At 39.1% G+C, this 11922-nt stretch overlaps 1 protein-coding gene across 1 annotated transcript; it reads right to left on the bottom strand.

Annotated features, from left to right (window-relative positions):
* Positions 1–8774: 8774 nt before the first annotated feature.
* On the bottom strand, positions 8775–11920 carry LOC311249332 (uncharacterized protein). The gene is made up of 7 exons (XM_084340279.1): positions 11703–11920; positions 11024–11168; positions 10476–10589; positions 10216–10360; positions 9952–10100; positions 9243–9382; positions 8775–9149 (listed from the first exon to the last, which is right to left on the bottom strand). The coding sequence occupies exons 1-7, from the start codon at positions 11845–11847 to the stop codon at positions 8983–8985; spliced, it is 1005 nt and encodes a 334-aa protein (XP_084196405.1). The 5' UTR covers positions 11848–11920; the 3' UTR covers positions 8775–8982.
* Between the last annotated feature and the right edge of the window lie 2 nt (positions 11921–11922).

Here is an 11922-nt window from a genome sequence, read left to right as displayed (position 1 = left end):
CCAGCATAACACAGAATTTTAAATGAACCACCATGACACACTGACACAGCTTGTAGCGCTTTTCCAAAATCACATTTGCTTACACAAGGTGCTATTTAACATATTCTTCAGCTCATAAACAGATCCCACTTCCCACCAGCTGTAGTAATATTTCCCCTGACATTAAAATTCATTTCTAACACATTAAAACATATTGAACGTTTAGTGGAAATGCATTTGGCTCGCAGTTGGAATAAATAGTTCAGTCAGAAAAATTGTAGTCGGGATTTAATTAATAAAGTTACATCTGGCTGCACTCGAAGACAATTTAAGGCCAACAAGAAGGAGCAGAGATATAATGCTGGTGATGCACATACACAAACCGAACAGCATGAGGCATATATATTAACAACTGTGAGAACATCAGTAGGAGGTCCACAAGGTATATTTAATATCCAATGCTTGTATTGCTGAAGTCAGCAGAAACCATATAAACAAGAAAACTATGAATTATTAAAAAATGGTTGTGGTGACTGTCCTTAAAAATTAAGGAACAAATAAAGACTAAAGAAAAAAATGTCAAGAAATGAAACTTACTTAAATAAAAGTCACCGACACAGTTGCGGTTTGTCTCTGGTTCTTCTCTCCTGCCCTGTCATGTTGTCCCTGGAGTCACAGTCTTGGTCAGGGCCGCTGTAAATCACCTCTGTAACATATCCCTTGTTGTAAAAGTGACCTCAGTCGGTCTTGGAGGCTCACGTCAGCCAGTGGCTCCTCGGCTAAGTGAATAAATAAGAGGGATTCAGCACCTTGTACTGGAGCCAATAACGCCAAGCCAAACCACTGTGGCCGTCTGTTACTGCTGAGAAGCTAACACGGTAAGTACTAGCCATGGACCTATAACTAGTGGACACAGCCCTTGCTACAGAGCTTGGTACTAGCTGCTTATGCTAACATCCTGTGAGTTGATGTTTTGATTCAGTGCGTGTACGTGACAAACATTATGCAACTAGCTATTAAACTGGATCTGTTTGAGTAATGTACTCTGCTGGCTGCTAATTTCAAGCTAATTGCTTGTCATTCTGTTTTACTCTACCTGTGCGCATTGCTTGCATTTAAAAAAAATGGCTTTTTTTGTTATTTCTCCGGTTGATGTTTGGCACCTGAATGATGATGCTTTTTACGCTGTTAATTTGCAAGGTGGTGATAAGTATAATTTGTTGAATGGATTTTGCTTCATATTTCCCTCTAGGTTATCGTTTTTACTCCTAGGGGCTTTCTACAGGCTCATTGCCTGGATCTGTAGTAGATGGTAATATTACAAACTTGTTGTTCAGCCATGAATCTGAGCTATATTTTAACTGAAAACAATGTGTTTGCGTGACAGCTTCCTTTACTGTTATAATTACATCTGAGTGCCTGTTTTGTGGTTTATGATGCTCATGCACTCAACAATACCGAGCAACTGATGGCCACCGGTTTATCATTCTACTATTTCATGAGAAGGTAATGTCTGCTCCAAGCCAGAACTATTGTTAAATAGTTGTACGTTTTAGAAATACACTTTGTTGCTTTCTCGCTGAGAGATAGATGAGAGGAATGATACCATGAGTAGAAGATATTAAGCACACCACTTGCTTTGTCTTTTTTGTGGTGCAGGAAAATCAAACTCCCCAAAGATCCAGTTGCAAAGAAAAAGTCAATTCCCGCACACACAAGAATCATTAAAAAAGGTTGACATTTCAGACCCAAGAGAAAGGTCCCTGTGACCAAAACGTCTTCATTTTTTAAATAAATCTATACAGAGGTGATAAGTGTTGGCTTGAATTGACTTTTTCTTAAAGGTCATGTGTAGGATTTAGTGGCATCTAGAGGTGAGGTTGCAGATCACAACCAGCGAAATACACCTCTCCTCACCTTCCCCTCGGGTCAGTGGTGGACTCACTGATAATCAAAAGATTATAATAAGAGCACCAGCGCAGAAAGTCATGATAGAAAGTTGTTTTCTCCGGACTTTATCATGTTTATATACTGTAGGGGCATCCAAGCGGACACTTTAGCAACAGTTACAAAGGCAGTTAAGATCTATCTTTTAAAACTGGCATTCAATCATCATGGCAGCTTCAATGTTGTTAGCCATATTAGGTCTGTTTGTTCCTATCACACAAAATAAGTGAAAATACTTGTTGAGTTGTGCATGAAGAGTCCTTGTATTTGACATCATTTCAATATTTCAGAATCGAGTATGAAACAAGACTGAAAATCAAATCAAAAAACTTGCTTCCTGCGTTATTTTTATTTGGCAGCGTTTCAAGCACAAGCCATCCTCTGCAGCCACTTTTGTTTCTGCATTTTTGGTGACATGGACCTCATGAGTCCCTGTGTGTGTTATTTTTTAAAATCTCACCAGTGGCAGTATAATGAAACAGCCTTTGCTAATTTGTGTTGACACATTATAAGACAGTCGTACGACAAACTCAGTCCACACAAATCATATCGAATGCAGACCACCTGTGCACATGTCAAATTAACATAAAATTGCAACAGGTGTGTTAAAAGAATCATTGGTGCAGGTGAGGAAAGTGAAAACAAGAAGTTGATGCAGAAATCACAGATGTTGAAACATCTGTGGTTTATTTATGAGAGTCTTCACATCAATCGTCAGCTGCTCGTCTCTTCAGACTAGTCCCAAACATGTGACTCGGATTTATATTTCTATCTTTTTAAAGTCATTTACAGACCACTAGAGAACCATGTTCCTGATAATTATTACTCCCTTAATTACAAGTGTAAATTAAAATCTATATCTTTTGATTAACATCAACAAGTTCCTTGTTGGTTTGCCGGTGTCCTGGAAGACTACATCTATCAATGCTCATCTGCACTGAAAGAGAAAAGCACCAACACTAATTAGTCAGATCCAGTTTAAAAAAATCATCAATTTAAAGTAATAATTATTCCTACACATTTCACTCTTTGGTGTGTGTTGTCCCCACATCTGGACTGATTGGGTTTGTCTTAAATATGGAGCAATAGGAGTCAGGGATTACCAGCTAATTAGTGTAACTGTGTCATGGGATTAATTAATTCAAAGCATTTACATATATTCTAATTGTCTTGCCGAGCTAATTGGCATCACTGCGCCACAGTTGTAATACTGAGGATTGTTGAAGTTTGTTTGCTTCCAGCGAAAGCCAATATGTCGACCGTCAGCATGTTGTTGTTGCCTAAGCAGCTTTTTTGAAATGCACACTCCATGTTAGACACTTTGAATACCAATAGAGATGCGTTGATTCAAAGCTTGTTCATTACTGTCTTGGTATAGATCTAAGATACTGTCCTTAATGGTTATATTATTGCTTGTCTTGTGGTATGACTTGGACTCCTGAAACCACAATCCTGCTGAGGAATTAGCATATTTTGTATCTAAAGTATACATGAAAGATAAAACAAACTGTTGGATGTCTTACGACAAGTTTGACCTGCTTATAGTTGCTTAACAAGTTATTAGATCCCATTTTTAGCAGTGGTCGACTCAGGATGTTCAAGGGGCAGGGGTGGAAAAAATAAAAAAAGTTGCAGGGTACCAGCATGCAGAAAGTGTACTGGAAGGGCACCCTATAGGTGGCCCCCTTAATCCTGTTTTCTCCACTGGAAAGGACATCCTATAGGTGGCTCCTTTTCACATTTTCTCCACTGGAAGGACACCCTATAGCTGGTGCTTTATCGTGTTTTCCCCACTGGAAGGGCACCCTATAGGTGGCCCCCTTAATCCTGTTTTCTCCACTGGAAAGGACATCCTATAGGTGGCTCCTTTTCACATTTTCTCCACTGGAAGGGCACCCTATAGGTGGTGCTTTATCGTGTTTTCCCCACTGGAAGGGCACCCTATAGGTGGCCCCCTTAATCCTGTTTTCTCTACTGGAAGGACAGTCTATAGGTGGCGCTTTATCACGTTTTCTCCACTGGAAGGGCACCCTATAGGTGGTGCTTTATCATGTTTTCTCCACTGGAAGGACACCCTGTAGGTGGTGCTTTATCATGTTTTCCCCACTGGAAGGGCACCCTATAGGTGGCCCCCTTAATCCTGTTTTCTCTACTGGAAGGACAGTCTATAGGTGGCTCCTTTTCACATTTTCTCCACTGGAAGGACACCCCATAGGTGGCGCTTTATCATGTTTTCTCCACTGGAAGGGCACCCTGTAGGTGGCTTTTTATCACGTTATCTACACTGGAAGGGTACCCTGTAGGTGATGCTTTTTGACGTTTTCTCCACTGGAAGGGCACCCTATACTGTAGGTGGCGCTTTATCCTGTTTTCTCCACTGGAAGGACACCCTATACTGTAGGTGGCGCTTTATCCTGTTTTCTCCACTGGAAGGACACCCTACATGTGGCGTTTTATCACCCAAGGGCACTTTGTCGTGTTTTATCTACCATAGGGGCATCCAAGAGGGCACTTTGCTGCATTTTTTCAAACATGGGGGCAGTGATTTTTAGTGATGAACACCATTTGAATGTTTTTTTGTAATTAATGCACATTTGTTCAGTTAGTCTCTTTTGAGTGAGTGCAATAACTTAATCTGCCATTTCATAATGCAAAGCCACATAAGCCAAAGATGGTTAACATTTTCCTCATTTTTAGTGGTTGCTCAGATTTTCACAAGACTTCGATCCTTTTAATAATTTCCTTTTTAATCAATCTATAAACAAATCCTGCAGACTGGGACTCTTGGATGACATTTTGACTTTATTTTCATTTATTATCCACCAGCCATGTTTTGAAATCCCCCCATATGCAGAAGAACATCAAACAACGGCTTTCCTCAGAAAATGTATTCGACTGAACCAGAGAAAATAGAGAATCATTTATTCTGATCACAAATGATTTGGATTAAGAATTTAAAAAATATGAATACATTCATGAATGAAAAACACATTTTTAGTAGTATTTCAGCTGGTTAGAACAAACACTGAATCAATAAATTAATTTTTAATTAAACAGTCCTTCAGTGCAGCTGATGAAGCATAAATTGTGCTCAGGGAGACTTCAATCATCAACAAATCTCAGTGTACAGTGAAATTTGCTCCAACAAAAAGGCAGGTGAAGCCATAATCTATATTAAAGCATTAAAATGCCCTGAAAATTGGGTCGCAAGGTCATGTTTATGCATTTAGTCGGTGCATTTTAAACTCTACTTGTAGGTATTAGTAGATTACCACCACCAACTCACTGTTTGTTGACTCCAAAAGGGCTGAAGACCACTCATTAAAATGTCAGAGATAATTGATGCTCATCTGTGTAGCCGAGCATGCTTCAATATTCCAAGCTAATTTAGCTGTACCCTGCAGAGTGAGGGGGCTTGAGTGGGAGGACAACTTGGCACTAGGTAAGACTTCTTTTTCATCCCAATCTCTTTTCTCTGCATAATTATGTGAATTAAATTAATTGGGAATGCATATTTGCATATCTAGGTTATTTCTCTTATGGGGGGAAAAAGGTCTTTGGAGAGCATAGAAACAATTACAATCCCGCCAGACATTAAAACACCTCCATTTCTTCCTTCTCGTCTGCCCTTTTTTCCCCCTCAGTGTTTGTACTCCGGGGAGGATTTGGCCTCAGTACTCTGGAGGAAAAACGTGATAACACACCACAGAGCAATATGTGCAGGAGTCCCATCCATGAAGCAATTTAATGGACTTTGTAGCCACCTTTTACACACATTTTCACCTGACATCTTTGAATTACTTTGAGCACTTGTTGGTATTTAGAAAGGAGTAGTTGAAATTAAGCTCTAAAGGAAATTTGATTGGGACTGTTTAATCTGATACTGGCTGGTATGTGGGAAATCTAATTTTCTGCTCTCAATGCATTATATTGTTCGGTGTGAAAATGCTGGTCTCTTTCTCTGAATAACAGTTATTATATTTTACCACAGAAGGGCACAGGCAGCATTTTGACTGTAATTTGAGTGTGACTGCACGCTTCTGATTTATCCCTCTCCCCTTTTATCACAGTAATGTTCTACAAAGTGGGGACCATGAATTTGTAAAGCTTGTGCTCCAACCAACAATTATTTCTTCAATTTCTCGTTTCAAAAATTGTTGAATAAAATGCCACAAAATGCAAAAAAGGGCCCCAAATAATAATTTCCCACAGCCTGAGACACTGACAAACTGACCTTTTTTTTCTTTTTACATTTCTCCCAAACAAAACAGACCAAAAAAAACAATCAAATATTCACATTCAAAATGCCAGAACCAGTGAAATGTTGTTATTTGTTCTTAAAAATGACTTTTTGACTAAAAAAAAAATGACTAAAAGATGAATCGATTATTAAATTACAGTCCAATAACTATCTTTAACTCTCTATGTTCAGTTTTCCAGCATAAAGCAAGAAAAACACACACACAAAAAAAACTTTTGAGAAGCTTGAACCAGTTTAATTTTTGAGATTTCTGCCTAAAATGACGTATTAGTTCTTGATATACAGCTCACAATCTGAACAGTTTCTGTAAAAAGACCAAAAAACAATCAAATATTCACATTTAAAACTGGAACCAGTGACATTTTATTATTTATACCTTAAAACGACTCAAACGATTAATTGGTTATAAAAATAATAATAATAAATAATACATAAGAGTCTTAAGCCCAAACATATTCAGTTTTCTATCAAGAAAACTCGAGTTTAAAACGCTGAAACCAGTTAATTTAAAACATTTCTGCCTAAAAATTACTTATTAGTTATCACAATAGTCCACAATTCAAACATATTCTGTAATAAAGCAATTAAATATTCACATTTAAAATGCTGAAACCACTGAAAGTTTGTTATTTGTGCTTAAGAATGACTTAAACGTTTAATTGATTTAAATAAAATACAGTTCAATAACCCAAACCTATCATTTTTCTGTCATAGAAGACCAAGAAAACCCGAAAATATTCACACATAAGAAGTTGGAACCAGTTAAATTTTGACATTTCTGCATAAATGACTTATAAGTTATCAAAAATAATGTCCACAGTCCTATGATATTCAGTTTACTGTATACAAAAGACCAAAAACAATAAATGTAAAATGTTGTAACTAGTGAACTTTTGTCATTTGTGCTTAGAAATAACTTAGAAGATTATTTGATTATCAAAATACAGTATAATAATGAAATCCAAACATATTTGGTTTTCTTTCATAGGAGAACAAGAAAAACAGGTAATATTCACATTTAAGATGCTGGAGCCAGATAAATGTTGTAACCTGTGCTTAGAAATGACTTAAACGATTAACATACAGTTCAATAAGAGTCTAAAACCCAAACATATCAAGTTTTCTGTCATAGAAGACCAAGAAAACCGAAAAATATTCACATTTGAGAAGTTGGGACCAGTTTTTGACATTTCTGCCTAAAAATTACTGACTAAACTAAATTCTGCAGGCAGTTTTAAATGTTGTTAATTGTGCTTAAAAATGACTTAAACAATTAATTGATTATGAAGTTCAGTAACAGTCTAAAATCCAATGTCAGCTTTACTTTAAACAAAGTTTTCTAGCAGATTTCCTCATGATGGAAAATGTTCAGGTCAAACTTAAATGGTAAATCCTGATGAGCCACAACATCTGTATCAAACATACATTTCCAAACGTAGCAGACTGTAATATCCCGTCCAAATTGATGCTTCTTCGAGCAGTGACTTACTCATCGAGGTGCACAAAACTGACTCTCAGTGTTGTGATTTGTAATTAGTGATTTTCCACTCCTGACCTAGCTCTGCCTCTTTCAGCGACGGCCCTGAAAGCAAATCAATCTGCATTATGAAGCCGGAGATAATAACATTCTGATTTTCTCCAAATGAGGCGGTCAAATAAATTGCCAGCGTGAGTTTACGATCGGGGTCACAGACATCCAGCCAAAGCTGAGGGCAATCTAATATCTGTAAACACCAACATAGCACAACAGCAAGGAAAAAGCAACACTATGGTCTTCAGGTAGTTGTAAATCAATCGATGACTCTCAATCCAAATAATAAAAAATACTCAATGAGGGTTAAAAAAAAGAGACAATGTTGCATTTAATATCTTTATCTACTCCTCCATCCTGCTGATGGAGACCAATTTGCTCAGCTGTGGGTCAACATGTCCATCCCTGGACACATTCATCGTATCCCCTATTGTCCTTTTTATTCCCCCCCTCCCTGCTGCTTTCATCTGTCGTTCAGTTTCTATTCAGCCCTCTATCCTCATCAAAGGTCGAGCTGCTCTTCCCCTCAGCCAACGGGCATGTTTGATATTCCATCCTTTAAGCCGCATCAAGAAAGAGGGCACTTAGAAACTTGAGCATGTGCGATTATCTTTGGGGTAACACGTCACCCACACAGCGAGGCACGCAGAGAGGGTGCGAAGGTTTTTGAATTCATTTTGTTTTTATTATTTTTTTACTGTTATTATTTTATTTGTCTGCTGTGTTATTTATACCATTGCATTACTCGAGTGTTTTGGGACCACGCTGCATGGCGATTATGCAGTTTGAGTAAAGTCCATTGGTTGTTTTCGTCATCTTGAGATAAAAACAAACAAACAAACAAACAAACAAACTTCTATTATGTGTTTTTGTTTTTTTTTACCTGTAACCTCACCTTGGCTCAGCCTGTATTAAGAGTAAAGCTATGCTTTTTTTTGGTTTTAATGTTTTTGAACAAAGATGGAGATCAACACAAAAAACAGAACGAGTCACATAGGATAATATTCTTTATTTGTCTTGGATACTCTTGACATTTTGTATGAATGTGCTCCACACAGAGAGATTTTCATTATAAAAGCTTGAACCACTGAGCCACCCTCTGGTCCAACAGAGCTCTGTTTATCATGCCACACTTTCAGTGTGAAGTGAGTATATGCTGCCCCCTTTTGGACATTAATATAAAGTGCACACTTGCAGACAATCACTCTGACGATTACACAATAAAACAACAATGGGTGTGTCATGCCAGAGAGCTGTCTCCATGTCAGCACTTCTGAGGTTTGTGCTTGACCTCTGGTTGGCACACGGTCTCACAGCCCGCAGATGTCACGTAGAGCTCCGGGGCGAGAGGCTGGCCCGACTCATCCGTACGTGAGCATTCTAAGATCAAATGGACGAAGCTCATCATGGTCATGATGAGCATGAGGATGCCTAGAGATAAGAGAGGAAGGAGGAAAATTCCACATTAAATGGACACATTTTTATTTCTAAATCTGCATCTGCACTGTTAAGGTGACATCTTACCGCAGAAGATTGTGTTTCCAGCCAGGTCGTGCACACGATAGCTTCTGGTGAACATGGCGCCGAGGCCCAGAACGAGAATGGAGTAAACGCAGAATGTGTGGCGCAAGTACTTGTTTAGCGGGCCGACCTGTAGGTATAACCTGTAACAAAACACAAAACAAGTGTAAATACTATCCAGATAACTCTAAATTGAGTCTTTCTAATATCTTCCAGACACTCGTACCGTCAAGCTGCAATATGTAAGAATTGGCGAGCTGTTTAACTCATACCCAACACAAATAGGGGTCATCATATCACCTGAGTAATGGCTAAATGCTGCTGACTGTAGCTGCCGTTAGCTTGGTTAGCTGTGCACCTTGGAGCTTGGAGCAATAGAGGAGCGCTGGTGTTTACAACGTTTGCACAGGAGCTTTGGACCTGACTGGGCCAGGGCTAGCTGGTTAGCATGCTAACTTCAGTCGATATCTCCGCAACACAGTGGCTTACATAGACCTAATAATGTAAAAGCTAAAAAAAGTTATTTCTTCACACTCTGTTAATATTCTAGTTAATTTTTTGATTGTTTTAAGCCAAAATTCTTACATATTGCACCTTTAATTTACTACTACTACTAGAAGTAATTAAAACATTAGCAAGTGCTTTATAATCACTAATAAATAGAAATCAAATATTAATTCTTCCTTTAAATCTCCAGTACTTTTGTTCTTACCAGGTTAAAGCACAGTAGGTGATTATGTTGAGGACGATGGCGCTGATCAGCGGGTCCTGCACGCCAGCTCTGTACTTGAGCACTACTCCAAGACCGACCACGGCATTCAAGAGAGACCACCAAGCAAACGCCGCCAAACCGTTCTGGGTCTGCCACAAATGACCAAAGATTCACTTGGAGAAAACTTTAAATGTATTTTTATTTCATTAAAATCATTCTCCTTGCCTCCTACCCTGTAGGTTTTACTACAGTGATCGGCCTCACCAGGTAACGCGTCCATGTTATCACTCTGGGGGAGTTGATGGCTAGCCAGGCTTTACGCTCGCTGAGGTTGTAGCAGGAAATGGAGAGCATGTAGAAGCTGAACACAGGCAGCATCAAGCAGAGTGGGACGGCTCCAAGTAAATTGCTGTAGACAACAAGAGCAGCCTTGATTGCTTGTGCGCACACTCATTTCTGTTTGAGTGTAAACATTGCTGTAGTTGAGTGCGATATTAAAGTATAAGAGCGTCGGCACAACTCACTGTCTGTCCCACAGAAACATGCTGCACGTTCTTGAGATGTTGATAATGACCCACATCAGGTAAAATACTGGAGGGTGGATTTCTGGATTGCATGATTCAGGCCCGAGGACATTCCTACAATATGGAGGGAACAGTAACAGTCTTAACGATACAGCACCTTAATTAAACTAGATTGTTGACACTGCTAGTATCAGTAGAGAGGTTAATTGTAGTTTCATATCTATTGTGATTATTATCTACCCAAGAGCTTCCTCTTTGTCAGCGTGTTTGTAAGAAGAAAAAAAAAAAGTTTAACGTCATCTTAAATTAAAATGAAACACCAAAATAGTTTACATTTTGTTCTGTGATGTCATTTGCACGTGTCATCATCGTTTCAAGTGTTCATCGTTAAAAAATAATTACAATTTTCTGAATTATCTCCCAGTTAACATCCTGCTGTAAGTGTTTTCTTGGACTAAACCGCACTGACCGCAGCAGAACAACCGCTACTGACGCTTTAGGGATTCAGACTTCCTTGGTAAACCACACTTTATTCTTGCGGTCTTTACCTTTTAAAGAGGCCGACCACTGCATGCAGAAGCCATGCCAGGGACCACAAGTCGATCATAACCCAGTAACTTCCCGACCACCAGTCCATCGTCACCTCCAGGGGGAAGGTCTTGGACACATTCCAGGATGAGGTCTGAAACAGAGCTGAATGCAAAGAGGGAAACAAATGACTTATTATTCATCAGGCTGTATGAGAAATCAAGACACACTGATGAGTCTCCTAAAACACTGTAATTAGATCTCTTACGTAATAGACTTTCAGTCCAGGTTATGAGGTGTCAGTGTTTTTATATTGCCAAGTTTGATATTGGCCTCCATCCATGTGAACAGCTGTCAGGGCAAAGGTCTTTCAGAGAGTAGTGCACAGTGAAGCATCCATGTTTGTGCAGCTGTGATGAGTCCTCCAATCTGAATTATTTCTTTCAAACATTAAAATATCCTTGACCAAACAAGCAGCGATCAAAGACGCCAGAACATCTTTACGTCTAACACTGAAAAAATGAATCATCGTCCTGATTGTTGTACTACAGTACGTGACAGCACCATTAACTTAGAAAACATCACTATGAGCAAAACACCAGCCAGCCTAAAACCATCAGATTCTCACATTTTCAGGATCTGAATACTAGCTTCCTCTTACGATCACGTGAAATACTCAGTAGATGTGGAGACACTCACCATTGGGCACACAGCTGTCCTTTGTCAGAGTGAAGAAGATGACCGAGATCATCTGAGAGACAACAGCCAGACCAACGCTCCCAGCATGTATCACTACATGGTTACTGTCTTTCGCTGACAGGGGAGCCATCTGGAACCTGACCATAGTGTCTGACTGCTAGCTCAGAAGACTGAGAGAAACAATGTTTGTCACCACAACCTCATATTCTGGACTTTGGAT

This window comes from Pagrus pagrus (assembly GCF_965226575.1).
Source record: "Pagrus pagrus genome assembly, chromosome: 20".
Classification (NCBI taxonomy): domain Eukaryota; kingdom Metazoa; phylum Chordata; class Actinopteri; order Spariformes; family Sparidae; genus Pagrus; species Pagrus pagrus.
This window is presented reverse-complemented; position numbering and strand designations above follow the sequence as displayed.